This window comes from Oikopleura dioica, chromosome 2, assembly GCF_907165135.1.
Source record: "Oikopleura dioica chromosome 2, OKI2018_I68_1.0, whole genome shotgun sequence".
NCBI lineage: Eukaryota > Metazoa > Chordata > Appendicularia > Copelata > Oikopleuridae > Oikopleura > Oikopleura dioica.
Genome location: NC_137292.1, coordinates 7,838,588 through 7,864,158, shown reverse-complemented (window position 1 = coordinate 7,864,158; position 25,571 = coordinate 7,838,588). Strand labels below are relative to the sequence as shown.

Sequence of the window (25,571 nt, the reverse complement as noted above, 5' to 3'; positions counted from 1 at the left end):
TATCAATTCCCTTTAACACCATCACTTCCACGGCACGTACCCTACTAGGAAGCATGCATCCAAGATAAGGGCATTTGCGTAAATTAAGTCTACCTTATTGAATATCAAGTTGGTCGGCTATTAAAACGATTTTATTATGTCAACAGGGTTCAAAATAATTTGGATACTTTTATCAGAAAAAAACTGGATTCGTCGAAAACCTGTTGTTTGAAAATAAGAATAAAAATTATCTTCTTTAGCTAGAAATACGTAGCAAGGCTTATCAGAGAAGAAAGGATCCTACTACTGTCGTTTAGTGTTCATTAGGTAAGTGTAGTAATTTCTGAGAGTTGCGATCGTGGATTGGCGGTGGAGTGAAAGGCGTGCGCGCTTAGCTGGTGCGAGGCTAAACGGCGGTGGAGCTGAGCTGGCAGGTGTAGTTGGCGCTTGTTGTCGAAGCTAGTATCCAGCGCAACTTTCAGCGAAAACGACGTTAACGATAGGTAGCGCATGTATTCACATCGCATTGCGTTTAGCGGCTATAAGCAGTGACGTTGCCTTTCTCGGTTGACATCAAAACCGGAAGTGCAGAAAAGACGTAACCGCAAATCATTATCAAGGCCAAATCGAAAGAAACTCGTTCCCATATTAATTTGACTCTCTTCTACAATTAAAAATAAATCAAGGTATTTATGATTTTGAAACAATCGTTAATTCCAAAAACTTATTGGCAATAAGGCTTATTCCTAGTTCTTCCTATTTCAATAAGAATTTTTTGGTTACAGTATAAAAGCGGAAGTCCGTTCGCTGAAAAATGACGACGTATCTCTTCGAAATGGAACGTTCCCTTCTATCGTCATCATCAAGTGTTTCTCCGGAAAGAGTCTGTCTCCGAGTTTTGCTTTTCTAGCGCGTTCATCGACATCACTTGCTTGTCACTCATGGCTCCTCGTGTCTGACGAGAGTTCTGATTTTGCAGAATATCTATTCTGACGAAAATTATAAAATTTTTTTGTCAGTCTAAAAATCTATGAAAAAATAAGTCAAAATTTTGAAAAGGAAATAAAGAAAATCCTACCTATAGTATTTTGCCTGTTAGCGATTAACTCACCATTTAAACGTCAAGGAGACACGCTAACAAGCAAGCACGCCTTCCAAAAGCCGTCTATGGATTGTGTATGGATTTAGAAGAGTGGTCCTATGGGGATATTTAGAAGTTGAACGTGGTAACACCTAGCTCCAAGAAACGGGCGGCTGCGTGTCTTCGCGCAAAAGATCGCATAGGCGCCCGAGCGCGGCGCGCGGCGCTATCTGCGCTCGAACGTGAATGGAACCAAGCGGTGCGGACTAACGATCACAGTTGTCCTCAACAAGCAAACGTGAACACATCAAAAAAAGAAGATCGAGAGGGAGAAAGAGAATTCTACTCGCAATTCTACAACGCACATTTTGAAAACTACCTTTGAGGACAAGAAAAAGACTCAAGATTTCGCACTTTAACAAAATGGGATTGAAAAGATCGCCACATGAAGTCGAGGAAATGCGGGAACGCAAGAAGCAGAAGAACCGAGAATCAGCGCAACGAGCTCGGGACCGATTCAAGGCCAAGTAAGTTTGATTGTTTAATTTTCGGTCGATAGATTTTTTTTCAGAGATAAAATACAATAATTTTTCGATTGAATAAATAAAACTCTTGAAAAGAAACACGTGGACATCTTCCCAACGTTGAATCAAACGTTCCAATTGACGTCAGAGCCGTTTTAATTATTCGCCAAAGAGTCCCTAATCCATGCACACTTGCTCTCTGCTCAATTTAGAATGCACAAAACATTCAAACTGAGCAGAGTCATCAATAATTGAAGCGCGTTCAAACCAGATTCAGTTTTACTCGACTCAGATTCGACTCAGGAAAGTTTTTCTTGAGCTACTATTAATCATTAATCCTTTTTTGAAAGCTGCTTTTTTAAAATTAATAAGAACAATGTTTGGTTGGAATTAAGAACCCTTTGAATAAAAATTATGATTTTGGTGTGAAAAAAACGGGCGCGCTGCTAATCAAAGTTATCACGGTAAATTAGGGGGTTGTGTAATGGCGTAGCGGTTTCACGTCGCGTTCTTAGAATCGCGTTGTCCGCGCTGAATTGCGCCGCACCGCGCTGAGTTGGATTCCTGGAGCTGGTGTAGTTAGCACCGGCGCTCCTCCACCACACCATGCGGCGCGCGTTCCATTCAAATTTGAAACGTACAAGAAATTACCAGCCTAATCTACTCGACAGGAGCTCAGCCCTCAACTGATCGAGACTGATCTTGTGCCGTGATTTATGACGTGTCCCACTTCATTTGCGCTAAAAATCATTTAATGCCAACAATGATCTCATAATCATTCGTTTAGGATGCGATGGCTCGAGGATCAAGTTCGACTGGTCACCGAACGACATGACAATCTCCTCCGCGAAAATACCTACATGCGACACATGCTCGGCGAACAGTCGCAAAAGCTCAATCTTCTTCTTCAAAAAGAAAACGAATCCATCGCCAAAGAACAGTCATCGCGATCATCTGATTCTGAAGATTCCGGCAGCTACAGGTTTGTGTGATTCTCAATATTTTTTCCATCATGAAATCCGTGAATATTAATGAGCATTTGGTCATGATTTCATTTAGCCCTCGCCGTGGAAAGTCATCCTTCTCAATTGGTTTCTTATCCAAGTCTGCCAGCGAGGAAAAGAAAGAATTGTCCTCCATGATTTCCGATAGAATAACTGCCAGCGGAATCACTTCTCATCTCAAACCAAGCCAAGGTATTTTTATTCAGAATTTGATTTATTTAAAAATTCCATCGTCACGCATTCGATTTTTTTAATCTCATTTTGCGATCTCGTAGACGACGATTTCTTAAAAATTATTCTCAATTTTATTGTTTAGGAAGCGCGCGATACTCAGGCGTGAATCTGTCTACTCCTCTCGGCGGCATCATCCCTAACCAGGTTTCATATCGACCCACGGTAACGAGCTCTCGCTCGGGGCAGAATTTTCTCCAGCAGAGCTAAATCAAGAGCAATGTTTAACCATTTCTTCAGAGCCATCGAAACTCGCCTTTCATGCCTCCTCTTCCTTCTGTCCGACTCTCGCCCGGAGGAACCATGCACATGGACAAGCAGGGCCGCGAGTCCCCAGATTTCGTCGAGGACGACTGCGAGATCGAAGACATAGACGAGGAAATCGACGTCGGCTCTCCCGTCCGCTCCGATTCCGACCACGGCATCGGCACCGAACACACCCACTCGGAGGACGGTGACAATATGTAAATTTAAAAACACTGCTGAAAAAACGCGAAAAACGCCGCCAATCTTCAAAATACTGCCAAAAAAAAAGCCTTTACGCGCCAATTTTGTAAAGTAACGCTACTCCAGTTTCATCGCTATTATTTTTTAACCGCGCTTTGGTTTGAAAAATATTGAAACGCGAAAAAAACCGCTTGTTTCTGCAAAGTTCAAAGTTTCGTATTTTTTTCCGTTAACGTTAACCAGACATAAGACCGGAATCTCGGTCTGATTTTTTTCCTGATTTTTAGCCTCCTAAGAAAACTGACGATTCAGCACTGAGCAACCGTTTTGATTTACTTCTGCACTAGTACAAAAAAAAGTATACTTTTTGCTGCGCGCGAACCACTTCTTTCTGCGAAAATCTTTGTAAATAACTATTTTTGTCGATACTGTCGATCAAAAAATAAATGTGAAAAAATTAATCCATCGTTTTCTTATAATATTCCTTGATGAAAAATATTTTCTACAGAGAGCAGACTTTTAAGGTAACGGACCATATTGTTTCTGGAGCAATGTAGTTTCGATTAACAAATGTAAAAGGCCGTTAAAGATGGTTAAATGAAAGAGCTTCTTGTTCTAATAGTACGAAAACTAAAGGTAAACATGACGAGATCTTGAGATCTTGGACAATAGCCGGAGGGACATATTTGCCGTTCTATTTCTCTTTTCGCTTTGACTTGTTTCATTTATTCAATTTAAAATCTTATGAAAACCCAGAGGTATTTTTTGTAGTGATTATAACCTTCAGAGGTGCCAATTAGATCGATAATAGTCAGATGAGAAGATGCACAAATATAAAAGAATATGAAAGAGAAAACTTCAACGATATAAAATGAATTCTTGGCCAGATACGTGGTAAATGTAGTCATTAATCAAGTGTTACTGTTTCAATAAAAAATATATTTATATAGTGTCTTCGTATTTGGTTGTAATGAATTCGCAATGAATGCGATTTGAAAGTATGGCGATATATCAGGAGTGTGAATATTTCAGAATTAGAAAACTCAGTGGTGGGCATTTGGGCTCACTTGTCCCGCTAGAATATTCAGCGCGCGCTCAGCCCTCAGGCCGAGTCATGAAAAATGCAGGCCAAGCCGAATGGAACCTTCTATTCTTAATCTTTGATACAGTGGCCGATCTGTCTAACCAATACAAACCCAGCAGAAGCATCACAGAAATATTTAAACACAACAAGGAGACAAGCTCGATCAAGAACTGTTCCAAATCTGATGAACACAAGGAGTTTAGAATGGATAACCAATCTCAAATTGAAGAGCCAATCAATTATTACTGCAGGAGTTAGTTCTGTTGATAAGTTGGCTTCAATCAAAAAGTCTTCTAAGAAATTTTGTTTCTTCAAAAAAACCCACGATGGATGGTAGACAAGATTGAGGACAGACGAGTGCCAGACTGGGTTCCGCCAAGGAAATCAGTTTACCGGGCTATTCTGACTTATTCAATTTGGCGGGAGGCGGATGATGATGATCTAGGCGACGCGTCCCTCGTGCTTTTATTCGGTCAGCCTATAGGCTAAAGCTAGCCGGTTAATTCTCCTCTTCCTTCAGATATCGAGGCGTATTGAATCGTGTAACTAAAAATATGATTTTTTTCAAAAGATTAAAAAGTGGTCATTCTCTATTGAAAGTTTGTTATGGGCATAAATAGTAACTACGAATTGATAGGCTTTTCATTGAAGTGACGGCGGATACTCCAAATGCAACACCAAAGTCCAGCTCATTGAATGACGTTAATAACTACACCGCATTTGCCCGACCGTTGCAAAAAAGACTCTCGGCGCTACTAGACTCCTCCTCCTCCTCCACCGCGATCCACCACACTCCACGCGCGCTCGAAGACGTCCACGATACCGACAGCGTTTCTGTTTGTTAACTTACCCTCACAATATATTACGCCGCCCTTAAGATGAATTACGCAACGTTCCGACCGCCGACGTGTTAAACAAAATATAAAAATATCATTTCATATTTCACCTATTTTAAGACCGATCAATTATGATTGACTGGTAAAGAAGATTGAAGTTTTTCTTTTTGGAAAAATTTCTGATATTCTTCAAAAAATACGCTCTCTCTTACGTGATGGAAAAAATGCAAAATACCTACCCGCTGGTGACTAAAAATTTCTCATGGAAAGAAGTCTTCAAGCGCTGCTGGTACGAATTTCAATCAGCCTCATGGTGGCGATCTCCCTCCGGTTTCTTCTCCTATTTAATCGAACATCGAGCAGACGAGGTGTACCATAAAAATTTCATGCTGATGGGAAACCCAGACGAATATGAATACGAGGATCTTCACGACGACTACGACAACTGCGAGGATTTCGATGACGACGAAATCGACTACTAAGCTACTCTTCTTCGAGTCTTGACTGTATTACAGTACTTTTCATCCAAGCAACATCTCCCTAACCAGTCTGTCACGAAAGGCGATCTGACAATCTGAAAGTTGGCAACGCTTCTTTCGAAGAGTCTAGCGTTGGCGCCACGCCAAGGTCACGCCGGACTGATCCCTTCTTCACTCCTCTGTCCATGTGTGTGGCTGCCCTCTCAGCTGGTCCTCCAGCTTCATCATTTGACGCTATTCGTGTCCTCAGCCAAAAATCCTTTTTCTTTTATCTTTTGCTTTCTGAAATTTTTTAAACAAGAATAAACTCCAATAATTTCAATCTATATATTTTATTTATACAATTGACCATTTTCGAATGATAATTATTCTGAGCAATGCGACGAATTTTAGGTTATTAGAACAATAAAATTTTATGACAAATTTATATCAAGCAAATGCTATGCACAGTTGTGCGATAAAATTCGCTGGAGAAGAATAATATTATGATATTATTTCGAATGCTAAATAAACTCGATAAAAATGAAGACGTGTCATTAACGCGCTGTTTAAAATTTATCAACTTGCTTAAATAAAATTTGTGCGGCTAAGATTAAACACGTAATTTACATTAACGGGATTGGCATCTTTGTGGCATCGGTCACGGTGGTGGTGGTGGTGTTTCTTGCGTCACTTTGCGCAGCGCTACGTTACCGCGTCCCTTTCCCTGAAGTGTCCCCTCGTCATCCCTTATCCGCGTTGCTCAAGAAATAAGAAAAGGGGGTTGACTCGGTGAGCTGCTAGCGCCCCCTTGCTGCGCTGGCGCCGCGTTTTCCACTTCTCGTTTTTGCATGGAACCATTCCTCACATTGGCATAAACTCATATTGCACTTTCCACACCAGACGCGCAAAAAGCTTTCTAGTTTTTAAACACTTTTTATAAATTAACCGACCCAGAGACCGCCAAAGACACGCAAAGATCCTAAGAAGATGATGGAGCAAATGCTTTCGAAGGGACTTGAAGAGAAATTCAACGCCGCCATGGCCTACAAGAGCGAGAATCCCTCCTCTCCACGGGACCACATGCACTCTGTGCACGGATCCTCCGATTCTGGAAACATTTCCGGCGAAGAGCGGCCAGAAATCGACTACAACGACGTCAAGCAACAGGTGCAAAGCTCCATCCGAGCTGGTTCCAAGCGAACACCTGAAGAAATCGAAGAAGCTATCATGCGAAAGAAGCTCCGCAACCGAGAATCCGCCCAGCGAGCTCGAGACCGACAAAAAGCTCGGTAAGAACTAACCCTTTTTTGGCTTGTCAGCAGTTTTTTGAAGCCTTGAGGATTATTCATGTTGAAAACAGTCGATAAAAATCTCGTGAAACGCGCCTTGTGCTGCACGTTGTCGGCTTAGACCCTAGCAGGGTTGAGGCCCCAACCCCTAGCAATTTTTCACCGTAGCATTTTTTCACCTCGCTTCTTTGAACAAACGCACGTTAGAGAGCACATTTACGTGGCCGAGAACGTCACGTCGTTAATCAACAAGGGGCTAGGGCCACGGGTTCGCAGTGATAACACTACTTTCGGAAACTACAACTCAGCCGCGGCCACGTTGACGTGCACGAATTTGACGTTTTATCGAAATTGATGAAAATCCTTATATGCGCGAGCTACTCACTTGCCCAACTAACAAATCTCTTCAGAATGCGATGGCTCGAGGAAGAAATGACCAGAATCACCGGCAAAAACGACCAAATGCTCAAGGAGAACCTCCTCCTCCGACAAGTTCTTGGAGAACAAGGACAAAATCAACGAGCTCGTCCGACGAGAAGAAGAACGAATGAATCGAAAGTCCGAATCCGTCAAAGTTGAAAAATGCGAGACTCCAAAGAAGCCTGCTTTCTGGAGACCTGGCATTGATGAAACACCGGCTCCAGCGAAAACTCCAGTTCTTTCTGCCGAAGAACAGCTTGCCAAGATGCGACTTGCTTTTTTGCCAGAATCGAGTGCCTCACAAGCCGCTTCTATTCCAGCGTACAACCCTCATCTATCGCTTGAGGTAATGCTCATCAAAAATTTTGAGTAATTAAAAATTTTTCAATAATGCAAAAATTTTGTATGAAAAAAAATTTGACCAAATGATTAACCAATAAATTCAGGCTTCTTCTGTTCGACTCGCACAAGGATCACCATACTTTCCTCTTGGAGCCAGCCTCTCATCCGCTTACAACGGAGGCCTCTCTAACGGTAAAATACAGGGACACGTGTAGCAAGTACTCGTTAATCCCGCACTACTTAAAATGAACCGCGAATTTAACGTTTACATCTAGATCACCTTCTCCTCGCACAACGACTACGACACAATCAAGTCCTCGCCTCGGAGCAATAAGAAAACAAAAAATCGTAAAAGACTGAACCTGTTTGAACGAAGTTTGACCATTTAAACAATCACAACAACCACTACTTCTCTTCCCATCGATAAACATCAATCCCGACTTATAATTCAATCATGAAACGTCACAAGAAAACAAAGAACCGCTCAGGCTGGTGCACAGCCGTGTGTATTCGAAGGTGAAAGTCCGGAATCACGGACCATAAGTTCTTATACAAGTGACAAAAAATGAAATACTGTAAAGTTCTTTCCTGGATCTCATTCTATCTGTACATAACTGTATGTTTTATTATGCGTAAAAATACAAAATGACTCGAAAAAAAAATTATTTTCATAATTTTATGCAGGATTTTTTGATGAAAATCATCAAAAAATAATAACAAAGCATTTACATTGAGTTATTTGAACAATTTTTTATACAACTCTTAGGGAGAAAAAAAGAATAGGATGAGTAAAAAATGATTCTAGGGCTGAGTTGGCACAGAAAAAGAATTTGCGGTTTGGCATGAGTCCAACCAGGCTAAATTGGACCACGGCATGATGTAGGTTCCACCAACTCACGTCAGCGTTGTTTAGGTTTTAGTCGATGTGGTAATACGCAGGTGGAGTGGATTGCATCACGCAGCACCAGTTGGTTGAACGGTCTCGTCTAGTAGCTCAAGGAGCACCACACCGGAGCGGAGGAGGGGAGCAACTGATAAGAAACCGGCCGCTTACGTGTAGCGCTTGCGTTTATATCAAAGGCGAGCTAGACGTGTCCCTATATTGGATTACCTTTACACCTTTAAGTTGCCAAAGAAACAACATAAAATCATCTCATTCGGGAAGAAAAAGAAATATGCGGCTGATCAGAAAATAGACCTCCATTCAATTAACACTTGCTTCTCTCCTTTCAGTACAAATTTGGTACGTGAAGTTCGAAAATGACAATAGATCACAGAAGACCAATTTTGCTTTACAGTTTATTTCTTGAACTTTGAAAATTTATTAGGCCTGGTTAGGAACCAAGGCTCTAACCAGTATGAGTGGCGAAGATGGCCATTCTTCTGAGAATATAAATATAAAGTGAGAATAAAGAAAAGAAATGCACGAGGAAAAAAGACCGATAAGAAGGTAAAAAAGGGGTAAATCGGTTTGGATTTCTTAATTGTTTTTGTCGGTGAAATCGTGATAAAGGGTAACGACGAGTTAAGAGGTTAGATCGGTTTGTCTAGAAGCATTTTTTTGCAGGCAACGAGGAGAACTCCTCAGCGAAATTAGTAAAAGTTAATTTTTGAATGCTTTGTTCGGTTGAGCGAGAGGTTGACTTTGAGCAAGATAGAATGAATAGTTTGTTCATTTTTTGGAGGCTTTGTTCTTTTGGTATCGGGGTTTTAGTTTTGACGTGAGGCAAGAATTGTGTAGAAGAATCTCTGAGTTTTTTTTAATCATCGAGGTGATACTGGTGAGTTTCAAAGAGTGCATTATATTTCCTTGTGTCGCGTGTAGTTCACTAAATGCCAAAAATAACGGATTTCGGTGAAAAAGGAAGCTTACCTTGGTGATGTTTTTGAAATCTGGGATCTTGGCGCAGTGAGCGATCGCCAAAGCGGTGTCTGTGAAGTGAAGATTGTGATTTTTCGGAAAGTGTTGAGCTCGAGCTAAATTTTTAAGCAGGTTAGCTTATGGATAAGGAATCGCCGGCATACCTGGATCCTGCAAAGGTCAGATAAATATGAGGAACGAGACCTTCCACGCCGTTGACTTGCCCTCTCCACCAGTCGGGACTACAGTTGTGAAATATCAAAAACTGACCAAATAAATCGAAAATCACCTCATTTTCTTCTTGAGGAATACTCTGCAGCCTTTCTGGAGGCCAAGTTCTTTCTGAGAGCGCGCTTTATAATCGTATGCTGCGATTGCTTCACCGATAAATTCTGAATAAATTTATGAAACGGAGAACAGCTTGAGATTTTCTACCCCCAGACTCAGCTGCTTGAATGCTTGATCGTATAATTTGCCCTTTTCCGGAGTGATATGGAAATAAGTTCGTTTCCGAGGTTGGCGAATCCAACATCTCATTTTGTGACGATTTTGACGAGTTGGATCCAGTCTGGAGATTCAGCCCCAATTGCGGCGAGCCTGGATTGGAAGCGGAATCTGCGACGGAAGACATGTTGTCTTCGGAATCGTTGACAATTGCATCCACATGACGTTCGTACAGCGGCCCTTCCAAATGGTCTGGAAAGATGTCTTCTGCGCATTCGATCATGGTCTGAATGAGTTGGAACATCGAACTGGCGTGGAACTCGCGCGCATACCTTTATTACGTTGTTTATGTTCGCCTGGCACATGACTGGATTGGCATGGTTAGGAATGTCGATTACGGAGGGGCCAAAACACACCGCCAGGTTATACGCGTCCATCATATTTTCGTCAGAGTTCATTGACAAACTAGGTAGCGATTTAAGTTTAAGTTTGCTGAAAATGTGGCTTACTGATGCAAAAACTGGAAAATATATCGCATGACAATCAGGATCGAGTCCGGAATCGCCTTAAGGATAGTCCTGACTTTCTCTGCTCTGAGGATCTCGTCTTTGATGCTCGCCGCGTCGTTGAATTCTTCGAAGACGTCATCTGGTATCAGCTTCGTCTCGAGCTTCCGGAGGTACATCTTGAGAACGCCAGCGACGGAATTAATGTCGTAAAAGAGGGTATCTTTGCATTCCGCGAGCGGATCTTCGCCCGATGAATAGGCATCCTGTAGCTACAAATATGCGATAAATTTTTGTTAGTTGGAACTCATTTTCTTACCCTAGCAACTTCAGCCTGAACTCCATTAACGCGGAAGATGCCTTGATGGTAAAGGCCGTGTCTAGTGATGCATCGAACGCAGCTGGAAATTATCCTCGGCACTGCCTGGCCAGAGAGCTGTACTTGCTCCAACAATCGCCCTCCGAAGAGCTGAATATCGCTTGGTAGAATGTATCGAGATTTACGCAGATGACTATTTGCTTCTTTGCTGCGTTTCTCTCGTGCACGCAGTCTTGCAGCGATAGGGCCCGCATTTTCTTAAAACGAAAAGGTCAAGAAACCTTCGAAAAACGTTGTCTTACCAAGAGATTTTGTCAAGTGCTCCGATTTCGCCGACATTTTGCTCTTCTGCAACTCCAGCTCAGACAACTTGCCCAGATGTTCGAAGAACTCATTTTCTAGCTCCGTCCGGTTCCGCGTTTCTGAAGACCATAATTAAAGAATGAAATGATGAATACCGAGTTAATTTCACCATTTACCGGTTATGTCTGATGCGTTAGTAGGCGTTGCCCAAAGGGGAAGTTATCCACATGAGGGTGTCAAGCTATCGCTAGATGAATTTGGGGGTTCTACTTTTGAAACCGGTGGCACTATTCGACCGATTTCCAAGGGGTGCTCAGACAGTAAAATTGAGAAAATCTATAATTTGAAATAACGACAAGATGAAAAGTCTTGAATATCTCAAGAGAAATTCGGCTGCAAATTTGAAACTGACAGGCTTTAGGGGGGACCTGTATATAGAAATCGTGTTTATAATTACAATTAATGAGGTAATTTGTAAATTACTGAAATGGTTTCAGTGAAATCAAAGAAGAGAAAGTTACCTTCAGATCCGGGAGGTATCACTTCTGTGAGATTGGGAAGATTATTCATTAGATCATCTCTTGCTCTATCAGCGCGTTTTCTCGAGCTCTGAAAGTCCTCTTCCACTCCATGGAGTCTTCCTTGAATTTGCTCTGACTGCATCGCCAATCCTTTGTAGCTGTCTTCGTTGATATCAACACTGTGGTCGAGCTCCTTAAATTCCAGCGAGAACTCTTTGAACATATCCGGGACTAGGTTCTTCAGATGTTCCATGTCCGATTTGCTATTCACATTTTCCAGCCGCTTGAGCGACGCGTTGCACCTCGAGAGCCTCTCTTGGAGAACATTTTTTTCAGACTGGATCGTCGCTTTTTGCGCGTGACGCACTATCGCGTGGAATCCCAATGCGCAGGAATCAACAATTTCCGGCAACCGTGACTCGTAATAGGTGTTGAAGCAGGCTTGCGTGGCTTTGAGTTGGAGAACGAAATCGTTCTTCATCTGCTGGAAGGCCTTGTCTTTCTCCGTGTATTTTTGGCGTCTCTAATAATCATTAGAATGCAAAGCTATTCAGCAAATGTACGAACCCTTGAAAGGCGATCCTCGCGTTTCCGGTTGTGAAGACTTCTCGAAGACGATTCATTCTCGATTCCAGATAATTTCGTCTTCGCTTGGCGTTGATCGTTTCGACTTTGGATGTAATACTTGAGCGTCTTCTCCAACGTTTTCATTTGCCTATCTAACTCGGCCTGCGAGGTTTGATCGACTTCGCCAGATCGGCGACACATTCGGTTCAGAAACTCGTCGGATTGCTGGAGACGCGGGATGATGATCTGGTTGTATTCCTGAGTAAGTCTTTCATGAGCCTTTATGTCTGCCTTCAGTCTTTCCATGTTGCTTTCCCAGGCTTCCTGTAGCGATGGAAATCCCCTCTCTGACAACCAGTGCCTTGATGTTTTGGAATCATTCCGTTTGTCGGTACATCTGTGAGAGAATCATGTTATGCTAATAATATTCTGGACTCCAGAATCTGGAGAACCCGGGTCACTCGGTTTGCTGGGGTTTTTCTCAGGCACTGGAATTACCGGAAACCAGTTTCCCTAAAACGGAAGATTTCACAAGATTTCGAAAGCGAGTCTAAATTTATCTCTTGATATATTGATGATCCTTCCCTAGAATGTAGCCTCCTCAAGCTGCGAAAGTATTCAGTTTCAATTTCGGCTCTCCGGCGGCAATATTCCGCGTACTCGTTAATAGCATTGTGCTGCGCATCGTGTAGTCCTTCAATAAGTCGATTTTCCGCCTGGAATCGAGCTTTTAATTCTTTCCGAAGCTCGCGTAATCGTCAGCATAATCAATAGCTGGATTATGGAAATAATTCTATTGAGCCATTTACTGCGCGAAATAACTGTAGAATCAATCACAAAGTCAACAACAGACTCTGGGTGTTGACCTTTTCCAAATATTGAGACAGAAGCTCATGATCATTGTTGTCGAGGTTAAAACAAGTGTAAAATTTTAAGACTCAGTTCTTCTGTCTCACGTGGGCACCGATATAGAATGCGCGTATGACTTAATCGAAAATCTACGGAAAATCTATATATCTAAAATTAGTATGTATCTTCACAGCTTGTCTTACTGGGCAATACGGAAGAAAAAAAAACCCGCGGCTCGTGGAAATTTTGAAGAAAATTTGAATTAACGTCAATTGCGGGCTTTTCCTTTTTGCTTGCTGTGGAAATCAAACGATTTTTCTGTACTGAAGCCATTCCGCAGCATAATTAATTTCTCTTTGTCTTCTTCTGTTTCCGTAGTTTGGCGATGATTTCGATATTTTCATTATTCACATTCTGAATAAAGAGGGATGCTGTTAAATTTGATCCTATTGGAAGGGATCCAGAAAGGTAAAGCATATGGCGGTTTAAATTAAGACGACAGCAAATTGAGGTTTAAAAATAAGGTGACATTTTAGAAAAGAGGAAAGTTGAATAGTAAGAGGGAGAGGGGCTAGTATATCCAATAGGCGGTAACGAGCCGAGTAAATGACTCCCAAGAGGCCTAATCCAGGCCAATATGTCTAATAGGGGGTTGACCCGCTAATTGTGCGAAATTCTGATTTTACGCAAAATATCCTTTGAAAATTTGGCAATTTTTCAAAAAGTAAATCTCAATGGAAACATCTTCTCTATAAAATTTTCGCAAAGAAAGAAGATTTAACGCAGTCAGGCGAAAAAAGAAAGAATATTCAGAAAGTAAATTCACAAGTAAATTAATTATTAACTGGCGCTCTTGGTGGTTTGTCGGATTTGGAGGCATAAATATTCTATACATTTTTTTCTTTCTCTTTCTTTCTCAAATTCAAAAATACCAAAGTGGAGGTTTCTCATTGAAAGAGATCTCAACTCAATCTGTTTGACGTTATCCCCAATTCATCGCTACTCATCCATCTCGAAATTTGTACGAAAAAAATGATCTTTAAAAAAAAGTCAAAAACAAAAATTCCCCAATCGCAAAAAATGGAAAAAGCAAAACAACAAAAATAACGTTCGGAGATAACACAAACTCGGCTGAAAATATCTGCTGGCGGAGGGCCAGATTTTGCAGCTGGAGTAAGTTTAGCCAATACTACTTTTTTGGCTACTATCTATTGTCCAGCGGTTTGTTCTTGGAAGGCTTATCTTACGACAATCCTTACGCCAAATCTGTCCTCTTTTTAGCCCTCTCTCTTGGTAGTAATAATGAGGTAGAAAAAATGCTAAGCTAGCTGATTTTAATGATCCCCGTTGATCTGGCTTTTGAATAAATAATCTACTCTGATCTCGTTTCCGCCGGAAACCTCCATTTCCGGTGCCCTCTTTGAATAGCTCGAAAAAGTTACGTTTTATAAAGCAAAAGTGACAAAGTAGAGGGTCGGTAAATAGATTTTTCGATACAGTCATTTGCTACTGTTTTCGTTTTTTGATACCTTTTCTTTTGAAATTTTCTCTTTACTGAAATTGGAGGGGATTTTTCGAGCAGTTGTAAGATGTGAAATTGACCTGGTCACTTATGGGCCGAATCAATGGCCGAAACATATGGCGACTTACTAGCGAATAGAAGGGTTGAATTTAGAGCAACTGCGTGTTCTGGGGCAATTATCAATCACCCCTTTAGCGGCACACTTATTTGACGGCGACATGACGCCCATTCGGAGCCTTCGTTGGCCCAATATTTCACCCAAATGACCGCCTGTACATTTGTACAGTTGTCAACTGAACGAGTTATAAATGGAAATTGGCAAAAAAGACGAAGTGAGAGCCTCACTGGACTGAGAGCGGAAGGTCGACCGGAATTCGCGCCGGTAATGAAAAAGCGGTCGGTCGCTCAAATTTGAAGCCAATGGCCATATAATAAAATATCGGAAATGATCCAAAATTAGTCTTTGAAAAGAAAGAGCCCTCTCATGTTTTCGACGGTAGTTGGAATGAAAAAGTAACTGTATAAAAATAGCTGAAAAGATGGTGGAAAAGAAGGTCTATGGAGACTAATTGAAAGCAATTAATAAGATAAGTGGATTTTTCTCTCTTCAAACTTTCAAAAGGAAAATCGCGCTAAATTTTCTCGGAGAGTAATTTCTCGTTCGTAAGGGCTTCATTATCGCCTAAACTTTCCTCTAACTTAGTATGAATAAGAAAAATTGCGAAAATGGGCAGTTTACGGTCTCGATGATTGAAAACGACTCTGCTGAAATGAACAATCACCAAAGATGGTAGAGTCCATTTTTTACGATCCAAAAATCGTTTATTCAAAAAACTCAAGTGAAGAAAAAAACCTTGAAATGTGGTTTTCGAGGATCAAGTCTTTCTCTCGTCTGACAGGAATCCTCTTCATCCTGGGTCCTTTGTCGTGCGCTAAATCGCGAAAAGTCAAGTCCATAAAAGTTTAAAGTTACTGCGAGATCATCCGAAAAACCACCCACCGAGAACTCGCGCGGTTACGGTATTTTCTCGGCGCGCTAATTTAGGGGTGTCCGATTGGCTAATTATCCGTAATCAGAATAACGTAATAGGGCTGGGCCGATAAACTGTTGGGGATGATGAGGCTCTTATTAGATTTTGGGTTGATATTGTTGTCAGTCCCTTGGGGCCCGGGGAGCTTCAGTTCGACAGATAAACTGTTACTAAACAAATTGTCTTAAACTCTTTTGTACCGTAACTTATTGATCGTAGGTTATGGTGTGTTTTACGGAGTAAAGAAATCGATTTATAAAGGAACGATTGGTTATAAAAATTTTAAAAATCAAATTTGGAAATTGCATCTAAAGGTCATCAAAAATGATAAGTCTTCTATGTCTTCAGAAATTTCTCTTTTCTCAAAAAGCTAACGCCTCTTTTCATATTTCTTGCTTCTATTCGAATTTCCGGTAGTTGTTTTTCCTCTCTGCTCGAAAAAAATCATGTTGGACCGGGCTTGGCCTGGGCCGTGTTTGCTCAGCAAAGCCAATTTCTCACGGAGAAAGTGGTTTTTCGTCTTCTCAGTTTTCAAAAAAAAATCGTCTCCACAAAGAGCTGGAGCAGAGTAGAGTAGTCTCACAACCGCCCCCGCAAATTCCTCAGAGCCACTTACCCCGCCCTGAAAAGAAAAATTCCCTGGCCAAGATTTTTGTATCCTGTGTAGAAAACCTGAGTCAGGTTCTGATTTTCTGAAGAGCCTAAATGAAAAGCTGGGTTTTAAAACGAAGCCAAGTCAGAATATAAAAATGATTCTGCGGCTTTGTTTTAAAAAACTGCTTTTTTCATTCAAGCTCTTCAGAACCTGACTCAGGTTTTCTACACAGGTCGCCGAGTGTAGCTCCCGGTGAATAAGAAAACTCTGCTCTTGAAACCCTCTTTTCAACAGGGCCGGTTGAAAATTGTTGTAAAATTTGGTCAGTAGCAATTATCCTGTTCAGACTTGACAGCTTAGCAGCGGAGATTCTTAAGCGTTATCGCATTTTTTCATTTTTAATTATCTCAAGAAAAGATTCCTTCTTGATAAAAATAGCGTTTGTAAGAATTTCAGTTTTTAATTTGAAAAGCAATAAACAAAGAATCTGGCTTTAATTTCGACAGGAGCATAAATCGCTTCTCATAAATCCTTAACTTCTGATGCTAAACGGTAATTTTATGATTCGAGGACGATCAACGCCACTCGCCTCGTAAAATGATAAAATATGAATTGCCTTTGACTGTCTTCTTGCGGATTTTTCGGGCTCTTTTGATGATGCATTTTTTTCAAAAGTAAAAACTCTTGTTCTTTTTTGATTTTCTGATTTGAACTTTCTCTATAATCAGATCGGACCTTATCCTTCAGAAAGACTGTCTCTTGATATAGCCCCCAAGGCAAATTCTCACCACCACCAGGCTCTGAGTTCATTTTTAATAAGCCTTTTCAACCTTAAGGATATAAGCTATGAATTTGAACTTTCGTAGCGCCTAAATGCGTAGTAGGATCATTTTCATTTCAAAAGCAATTCAACCTAAAAATGCACGCAAAACTCAAATATGGTACTTTTAAAAAAAATTTTATTGAAAACTTTCCTTTTAGAGCGATTTCAAATCTTACTCTCTCGATTCCTCGAAATTTTGCCACTAAATCGGTCCAGTTTTTTCGATAAATAACTTCTCTTGACCCTTATCTACAAAATTGACGGATCAGTTTTCCCTGATTCCGACCAAAACCGATTTTAGAGCCATTTCCATGAGGCTTACCAAGCGCGCGAATAGTGTAAAAAGCGGCGCGCTGGGCGCTCGCTCTCTCGACTCCTCTTTTCCGTGAGAGTGGCGCGGTTGAGCGGAGCGCTTTGATTGGTTGCAAGCAAAAAAGCATAAAAAGAAGAAAAACACGAGCAAGAAAGAGGAAAACGCTAGAATAAAAATTCGAAAGGATTTCGAAATACAAGCCCGTCAATTTTCTAGCTTAACATCATCAAAATAAAAAACACGGTTTAGTTTTAGCGATTCAATGGAAAAATTTCGAGAAATCGAGAGAGTAAGATTTGAAATCGCTCTAAAAGGGAAATTTTCAATAAAATTTTTTTTAAAAGTACCATATTTGAGTTTTGCGTGAATTTTTAGGTAGGATTACTTTTGAAGTGAAAATGATCCTACTTCGCATTTAGGCGCTACGAAAGTTCAAATTCATAGCTTATATCCTTAATAACTAGGAAGTCTTCAGTTTTTATTATCCGCATCAATGAGCTACAATCAACTTTTCTGTCTTATAAGATAATTAAAACTAATGTTCATCGTCTCATTTGAAAAGTTCATTAAGCACGTGATCTTCTAACAGGGATCAAGAACTGTTTTATTCCAGGCTTTACAGAGAGAATTTTTTATCGTCCATTTTTTACAATCAATTCAGCAATAAGCGCCGAGTTTTTCTCCGACTTGCTTCCAACAAGAGCCATCAACTCGCGGAATTTTAATCCCCTTTAAAATATTTTTAATTCTTTCTATTCTTCAATTTTTTCTTACCCGAGAGACTCTTTATCCAAAGGATTGGATTTCTTCTTCCTCTGGGGCTTTGGTGGTGCAGTTTTTCCTGAATAAAAGTTTGTCAAAAGTTCTAGTTTTAAAATTCATGCTCGTAAAAGCTCAAAAAAATAAGAAAAGCATGCAAAAGCTCAGAAACGCAAAAAAATCTAACCAAAGAATTTCATGAAAAGTAAGGCTGATTATCTGGATGCCATTTCTTTATAACTATGATTTGATTCTAGTTCAAAGAATGTTTCTAGCGTCACTAAGATTGCCTTATGGTATCCTAAACTTCGAATTTAGAGCAGTATTTTGCAGCCTTTCGGGCGTGTTTACCATGGAAAGTGGAAGTGCCCTCCTCTTTCTGAGAATTTCCTTTTGTTTCAACTCTTTCCGCGGTGCCTGAACGAATTTTGGGATCATAATTTTTCGTCGGTGAAAAATGTTATTAGTGATGAATTTACCCTGTTCAGTGGGCAGAATGGGTAGATTCACTGGTGGGGCGGGGAAGGCATCCAAAATTTCCGGCTCCTGGAATTCACCAACGTCTGGAATGGACCTCTCATCTTCGGTGAATGGCACTAGCTGACGCTCAGAGGCTTCTTCTTCTAAAGAAACGTCTGATTCGACGTCTGAAGGGTTGAGAATTTGTTTTTCGATGCGCTCTCCAGCATTTTCTTCGTCCTCGTCAGCTCGTTTGACGAGTTTGAGGTCGAAGTATTTGTCGATGTTTTTGGCGATGGAGTCGACGCGCTTGGGGATTGGAGGTGGTGTGCTTTTATGGGTTATATTTAGGGATACCGCACGAATTTTCAGGTACCCGAAAAAAGGGTCCTGTCCAATTTTTAGAAGGATGATCTAGTAGAACTTTGGTCGAGGATTTCAATGCTACCAAAATAATTTCATAATAATGAGCCATTTTCGTAAAAATGACGTTCAAAAAGCCCATTTTTCGGATCAGTACGAGGACTGTTTTGTCGTTAGTGATTTTATATTTTTTCCTTATAGATATTGCGCTGAGAAATCCAAATCTGTAAAAAAATTCACTGACGCACCTCGCGTTTTAAAAATATGAATTTTTAAAGTTTTCCGAGGTGAATTCTTAGCGGCGTTGCGTCATTTTGGAGGCGGCCGCCAGGGGGCGCGCGCGCTGCATGGCCAAGCTAGCCCGCTTCAAATTCCTCTCTCTTCACTATTTTACGCTATTTTTCATAAAATTGCATATTTCTGGAGCCTTTAAGATGATTTTTTTGACAAATAAAGATTTTTAATTGATAATAAGAAAATTTGATAATAAAAATAAGTTTTTTATTATAAATTATAGCTTAATTAGAAAATTTTTTTCAATCTTTCACTGGTTAAGAATGAGTTTTATTAAAATGAAACTAAAGTAACTCTCACGCAAAAGAAATTCCCTGCAACAAATTGCGCCGTCAACGCTGATTGCTGGCGAATTCCGATTTCTACAATTTCTCCGACATCATTTTTGACCGTTTCAGTAATATTGGTACACATTTTTTTTGGCGATTTTTTTTTTCGTCAGATGCTTGACCATTTTCTTTTGCAAATCGGACATTTTTGGATTCAACTGGAGAAAGCCATGGCCGGGTGTTGGCGCTTTAGCCGCGCCGAGTGCGGCTATGCGGGCTTTTTTCGCGGCTATTCGGGCTTTTCAACGTAGATAGAAGAACTTTTTCTGGAGCGGGATTCTTTTGGGATTCGGCAGAAGGATCCGGGCATTTGAAATATGCGAGGTCTGGTTTCCAGAAACAGCCGGAATTGGCTTTTTTGGCTTTGAACTCTTCGGCGGTGACATTTGATTTTGAAAAAATGATACTTTTTGCTGAATATATGACGGCTGGGCTGGCGAATCTGAATAGAAAACCTGACTCAGGGTCTGAAAGATCTCTAATGTTAAGTTGCTACTTTCAGACCCTGACTCAGGTTTTCAACACAGCTTTGCGCGCTCAGGAGAAAGATTTACCTAATGAGAAAACTTTTTGATGTTGAGGTAACTTAATTTCCATTTCTCTGAGCAATCGTGCTTGCTCTGCTTTTGCATCTTCGTGGTCTTCTCTCATGCAAATTTGGCGATCGCGGAAGGATTCTTCTTGTTGTTGAACGGGTCATTTTGGCTTTTTTGACTTGGAACTTTTTGGAGCTGCTCCTGCTCAACTCGTTGTTTCCATCATTTCATCGTCCGACCCACTTTGCTGAGTATCAAGAGGAGCAGAGTCGCGGAATATTCTCACTGGCTCATCGTCGGAATCAGCAGAAAATCCAGCTCCTTCGAAATCTAAGAAGAAAAGGAAAACAGCTTTAACCCCTGCCCGCATGAAAAATTTGTCACCCCTGCCCGCATATCGACCTACGCGTAGGTCGGGCCTTTTTGGGGTCTTTTAGCCCGGATAAAATTTTCCAAAAGACATGGATGGAAAGATTAAAGGCTGAGCTTTCTCCTGGACATGATCAAATGTCAAATGTAAGATGTCAAATGTCAACAAATGTCATCTTTTCAATAGTACTCATTTTTGATAAAAGAATAAGTCGTCAGTGCTCCAAATCTCGTCCAAAATAAATTTAAATATTTTCATGCAGTCTTCAATACAGTAAAAATTAAGAATTCCGAATTTTTATTAGCTACTGAGCATTAATTTAATCAAATAGATCTTGCCGAGAACAGTTGAATCAAAGTTGGGTTTTATCATGTTGAACCGAGATCAAAATTTCGCTCAATTGCTAAAATCTTAAATCTTTGAATAAATGTTATTTTGACCTTAGATCCTGATTCTCCATTAAAAAGTAGCCCGATATGTGGGGGTCAGCTTTATAGAAAATATTTACCAATCGTGAGATAATCGCGTTTAAAATTCAATTTACCTACGCGTAGGTCGATATGCGGGTAGGGGTTAAGCTGTTAATAACGCAGAGTTGCAAATTTTTGAAAATTTTTCTGAGCTGAGCTAGCTGAGCTAAGGTCGAAATTGAACTGAGCTGAAAAGAGTGGGCCCTTTTTAAAAACGACTGAGCTGAGCTAGACTTTTTCAAAAGAAATTGAGCTGAGCTGAGCTGGGGCATATTGGAAAATTTTTGAGCTGAGCTGACGATTTCTCAAACTGGAAAGCATAAATAGAAAAAACATGCAAGTTTTTGAAAATAAGACCAATCAAAAGAAATTTGATTTTGATCAGCTCAATAGACTGAACTGAGCTGAGCTAGCTGAGCTGAGGTTATTATTGAGCTAGCTGAGCTGAGTAGAAGAAGCTACAAGTCTTTGTTATTGTCTTGGAGGACCCCCTTGGAGGGCTTCATCTGTTGGAAGACCAATATTAAAAATATTCAATATATGGCCAATATATGGCCACCAATGGCCAACTTTGGTCTAGTTTGACCGGAAGACCCCGGCGGACCTCCCTGGTGGAAGACCATTCGCTGGAAGACCAATATTTAAAATATTCAATATATGGCCGTGCTCAGCCAGTAAATGGCCTTCTATGGCCAACTTTGGTCAAATTTGGCCGGAAGACCCCGAAGGACCTCCCTGGTAGACGACCATCAGCTGGAAGACCAATTTTAAAAATTTTCAGTATATGGCTTTGCTCGGCAAATATATGGCCACCTATGGTCAAATTTGGTCGAGTTCGGCCGGAGGACCCCGTAGGACTTCTCTAGTGGAAGATCAACAGTTGAGAGACCAAAAAATAAAATTAAATGCCTTGCTGGGCTAAGAATTTACACTTTCGGCAAACTTTGGTCACTTTATGCCAGAAAACCCTTTTTGCAGAAAGACAATCAACTAAAAGACCAATATTTAAAAAAAATAAAAAGAAATCAGAGTCAATTCAGTGATGAAGGGGGCTACATCGACCCAAAGCCTTGTGGCAACTCGATTCAGTTAAAGGCGAGGCGAAGCAATTCAAAAGTAAAGGCCAGGTCCGTTTCTTCAGCTCAGAAAAGAACGGGCAAGCGTCAGGGAAAGCCGACTCGAAGGGAAGGCCACGCCCGTTCATTCTATTGAATCAAAGTCAGGGCGAAGCACCCCCGAAGGGGAGGCAACGCCCGTTCATTCTTATCAATAAAAGTCAGGGCGAAGCCGACCCGAAGTGGAGGCCACGCCCATTCATTCTTATCATTCAAAGTCAGGGCGAAGCCGACCCGAAGGGGAGGCCACGCCCGCTCATTCTTATCATTCAAAGTCAGGGCGAAGCCGACCCGAAGGGGAGGCCACGCCCGTTCCTTCTTATCAATCAAAGTCAGGGCGAAGCCGACCCGAAGGGGAGGCAACGCCCGTTCATTCTTATCATTGAAAGTCAGGGCGAAGCCGACCCGAAGGGGAGGCCACGCCTGTTCATTCTTATCAATCAAAGTCAGGGCGAAGCCGACCCGAAGGGGAGGCCACGCCCGTTCATTCTTATCATTCAAAGTCAGGTTGAAGCCGACCCGAAGGGGAGGCTACGCCCGTTCATTCTTATCAATCAAAGTCAGGGCGAAGCCGTCCCGAAGGGAGGCCACGTCCTATCATTCTTATCAATCAAAGTCAGGGCGAAGCCGACCCGAAGGGGAGGCCACGCGCGGTCATTCTTATCATTCAAAGTCAGGGAAGCCGACCCGAAGGGGAGGCCACGCCCGTTCATTTTTATCATTCAAAGTCAGGGCGAAGCCGACCCGAAGGGGAAGCTACGCCCGGTCATTCTTATTATTCAAAGTCAGGGCAAAGCCGACCCGAAGGGGAGGCCACGCCCGTTCATTCTTATCAATCAAAGTCAGGGCGAAGCCGACTCGACTGTAAGACCCTTTCTATATGATTCACCTCTTCAAAAATTAATTTTTTTGTTTTTATTATGGAAATGTTTAGCAAGATAATTTTCATTATTTGAATCAGTAGGTAAAATTTTGTATTCGTATAAAAAATGATAAGAACACATTGTTATATATCGACAAGCTAGGAATGAGATAAGGGACTCTGGCGTTCCTGAAAAATTCCTTGCCCCAGAAAAGCGCGAATCGCGCCCTGTTTGCATCTCTGGGCGCCCGCCAGCTCAAAGCTGAAAATGAGATCATCTGCCTCGAGCGCGTTTGTGCGTCATTCGATCTACTTCGCTCCAGCCAACACCGTAAGAACCGAGAGTCGAGGCGAAGCCGACCCGAAGCGGAGGCCACCCCGTTAATTTTTTTCCAATCATAGTCAGGGCGAAAAGGATTTAAGGTCTTTTCTGGTTCGCTTTTAGCTTGTTCAATTTACGATTCCTACGCCCTGACTTTGATTCCGTAAAATAAGCGGGCGTTGCCTCTCCTTCAGGAAGGCTTCGCCCTTACTTTGATTGAAAAGAATAAACAGGCGAGGCCTTCCCTTCGGGTCGGTTTCGCCCTGACTTTGAATGATAAGAATGACCGGGCGTGGCCTCCCTTTGGGTCCGCTTCGCCCTGACTTTCAATGATAAGAATGAACAGGCGTGGCCTCCCTTCGGGTCGGCTTCGCCCTGACTTTGATTGATAAGAATGAACGGGCGTGGCCTCCCCTTCGGGTCGGCTTCGCCCTGACTTTGATTGTTAAGAATGACCGGGCGTGGCCTCAACTTCGGGTCGGCTTCGCCCTGACTTTGAATGATAAGAAGGAACAGGCGTAGCCTCCCCTTCGGGTCGGCTTCGCCCTGACTTTGATTGATAAGAATGAACGGGCGTGGCCTCTCCTTCGGGTCGGCTTCGCCCTAATTTTGATTGATAAGAATGAATGGGCGTGGCCTCTCCTTCGGGTCGGCTTCGCCCTGACTTTGATTGATAAGAATGAACGGGCGTGGCCTCGCCATCGGGTCGGCTTCGGCCTAATTTTGATTGATAAGAATGAACGGGCGTGGCCTTCCCTTCGGGTCGGCTTCGCCCTGACTTTGATTGATAAGAATGAACGGGCATGGCCTCCCCTTCGGGTCGGCTTCGCCCTGACTTTGATTGATTTGAATGACCGGGCGTGGCCTCCCCTTCGGGTCGGCTTCGCCCTGACTTTGATTGATAAGAATGAACGGGCGTGGCCTCCCCTTCGGGTCGGCTTCGCCCTGACTTTGATTGATAAGAATGAACGGGCATGGCCTCCCCTTCGGGTCGGCTTCGCCCTGACTTTGATTGATTTGAATGACCGGGCGTGGCCTCCCCTTCGGGTCGGCTTCGCCCTGACTTTGAATGATAAGAATGAACGGGCGTGGCCTCCCCTTCGGGTCGGCTTCGCCCTGACTTTGATTGATAAGAATGAACGGACATGGCCTCCCCTTCGGGTCGGCTTCGCCCTGACTTTGATTGATTTGAATGACCGGGCGTGGCCTCCTTCGGGTCGGCTTCGCCCTGACTTTGATTGATAAGAATGAACGGGCGTTGCCTCCCCTTCGGGTCGGCTTCGCCCTGACTTTCATTGATTTGAATGACCGGGCGTGGCTTCCCCTTCGGGTCGGCTTCGCCCTGACTTTGATTGATAAGAATGACCGGGCGTGGCCTCTCCTTCGGGTCGGCTTCGCCCTGACTTTGAATGATAAGAATGAACGGGCGTGGCCTCCCCTTCGGGTCGGCTTCGCCCTGACTTTGATTGATAAGAATGAACGGGCGTGGCCTCCCCTTCGGGTCGGCTTCGCCCTGACTTTGATTGATAAGAATGAACAGGCGTGGCCTCCCCTTCGGGTCGGCTCCGCCCTGACTTTGAATAATAAGAATGAACGGGCGTGGCCTCCCCTTCGGGTCGGCTTCGCCCTGACTTTGAATGATAAGAATGAACGGGCGTGGCCACCCCTTCGGGTCTGCTTCGCCCTGACTTTGATTCAATAGAATGAACGGGCGTGGCCTTCCCTTCGAGTCGGCTTTCCCTGACGCTTGCCCGTTCTTTTCTGAGCTGAAGAAACGGACCTGGCCTTTACTTTTGAATTGCTTCGCCTCGCCTTTAACTGAATCGAGTTGCCACAAGGCTTTGGGTCGATGTAGCCCCTTCATCACTGAATTGACTCTGATTTATTTTTATTATTTTTAAATATTGGTCTTTTAGTTGATTGTCTTTCTGCAAAAAGGGTTTTCTGGCATAAAGTGACCAAAGTTTGCCGAAAGTGTAAATTCTTAGCCCAGCAAAGCATTTAATTTTATTTTTTGGTCTCTCAACTGATGATCTTCCACTAGAGAAGTCCTACGGGGGTCCTCCGGCCGAACTCGACCAAATTTGACCATAGGTGGCCATATATTTGCCGAGCAAAGCCATATACTGAAAATTTTTAAAATTGGTCTTCCAGCTGATGGTCCTCTACCAGGGAGGTCCTTCGGGGGTCTTCCGGCCAAATTTGACCAAAGTTGGCCATAGAAGGCCATATACTGGCTGAGCACGGCCATATATTGAATATTTTAAATATTGGTCTTCCAGCGAATGGTCTTCCACCAGGGAGGTCCGCCGGGGTCTTCCGGTCAAACTAGACCAAAGT

The 25,571-nt window shown here is 42.3% G+C and overlaps 4 protein-coding genes across 4 annotated transcripts; 2 read left to right on the top strand and 2 right to left on the bottom strand.

Annotated features, from left to right (window-relative positions):
- Positions 1–1,349: 1,349 nt before the first annotated feature.
- Positions 1,350–3,692, top strand: LOC145696582 (uncharacterized). Its single transcript, XM_081773646.1, has 5 exons — positions 1,350–1,587; positions 2,372–2,566; positions 2,644–2,780; positions 2,905–2,966; positions 3,060–3,692. Exons 1-5 carry the CDS (start codon positions 1,484–1,486, stop codon positions 3,285–3,287), a joined length of 726 nt encoding a protein of 241 aa, XP_081629772.1. The 5' UTR covers positions 1,350–1,483; the 3' UTR covers positions 3,288–3,692.
- A 2,827-nt stretch (positions 3,693–6,519) lies between these two features.
- Positions 6,520–7,661, top strand: LOC145696354 (uncharacterized). Its single transcript, XM_081773375.1, has 2 exons — positions 6,520–6,936; positions 7,347–7,661. Exons 1-2 carry the CDS (start codon positions 6,635–6,637, stop codon positions 7,513–7,515), a joined length of 471 nt encoding a protein of 156 aa, XP_081629501.1. The 5' UTR covers positions 6,520–6,634; the 3' UTR covers positions 7,516–7,661.
- A 1,328-nt stretch (positions 7,662–8,989) lies between these two features.
- LOC145696353 (SLIT-ROBO Rho GTPase-activating protein 2-like) lies at positions 8,990–12,612 on the bottom strand. Its single transcript, XM_081773374.1, has 11 exons — positions 12,220–12,612; positions 11,653–12,175; positions 11,131–11,250; positions 10,829–11,085; positions 10,513–10,781; positions 10,336–10,468; positions 9,995–10,289; positions 9,849–9,951; positions 9,724–9,801; positions 9,572–9,675; positions 8,990–9,527 (listed from the first exon to the last, which is right to left on the bottom strand). Exons 1-11 carry the CDS (start codon positions 12,523–12,525, stop codon positions 9,499–9,501), a joined length of 2,217 nt encoding a protein of 738 aa, XP_081629500.1. The 5' UTR covers positions 12,526–12,612; the 3' UTR covers positions 8,990–9,498.
- A 5,332-nt stretch (positions 12,613–17,944) lies between these two features.
- On the bottom strand, positions 17,945–19,045 carry LOC145698053 (uncharacterized). The gene is made up of 5 exons (XM_081775259.1): positions 19,019–19,045; positions 18,591–18,960; positions 18,463–18,528; positions 18,127–18,193; positions 17,945–18,081 (listed from the first exon to the last, which is right to left on the bottom strand). The coding sequence occupies exons 1-5, from the start codon at positions 19,043–19,045 to the stop codon at positions 17,985–17,987; spliced, it is 627 nt and encodes a 208-aa protein (XP_081631385.1). The 3' UTR covers positions 17,945–17,984.
- Between the last annotated feature and the right edge of the window lie 6,526 nt (positions 19,046–25,571).

Excerpts from the sequence above, each read along its gene's own strand:
- LOC145696353 (XM_081773374.1), bottom strand. The coding sequence starts at position 12,525 with ATGGAAAGACTGAAGGCAGACATAAAGGCTCATGAAAGACTTACTCAG. Across the intron at positions 11,251-11,652 it reads GATACCTCCCGGATCTGAAG|AAACGCGGAACCGGACGGAG; the intron begins GTAACTTTCTCT and ends TATGGTCTTCAG. Across the intron at positions 11,086-11,130 it reads GCACTTGACAAAATCTCTTG|AAAATGCGGGCCCTATCGCT; the intron begins GTAAGACAACGT and ends TTTCGTTTTAAG.
- LOC145696354 (XM_081773375.1), top strand. The coding sequence starts at position 6,635 with ATGATGGAGCAAATGCTTTCGAAGGGACTTGAAGAGAAATTCAACGCC. Across the intron at positions 6,937-7,346 it reads CGAGACCGACAAAAAGCTCG|AATGCGATGGCTCGAGGAAG; the intron begins GTAAGAACTAAC and ends AAATCTCTTCAG.
- LOC145696582 (XM_081773646.1), top strand. The coding sequence starts at position 1,484 with ATGGGATTGAAAAGATCGCCACATGAAGTCGAGGAAATGCGGGAACGC. Across the intron at positions 2,781-2,904 it reads TCATCTCAAACCAAGCCAAG|GAAGCGCGCGATACTCAGGC; the intron begins GTATTTTTATTC and ends TTTATTGTTTAG. Across the intron at positions 2,967-3,059 it reads GCGGCATCATCCCTAACCAG|AGCCATCGAAACTCGCCTTT; the intron begins GTTTCATATCGA and ends CCATTTCTTCAG.
- LOC145698053 (XM_081775259.1), bottom strand. The coding sequence starts at position 19,045 with ATGGCTCATTATTATGAAATTATTTTG. Across the intron at positions 18,961-19,018 it reads ATTATTATGAAATTATTTTG|GACCCTTTTTTCGGGTACCT; the intron begins GTAGCATTGAAA and ends AAAATTGGACAG. Across the intron at positions 18,194-18,462 it reads GGGCACTTCCACTTTCCATG|GAAAAACTGCACCACCAAAG; the intron begins GTAAACACGCCC and ends ACTTTTATTCAG.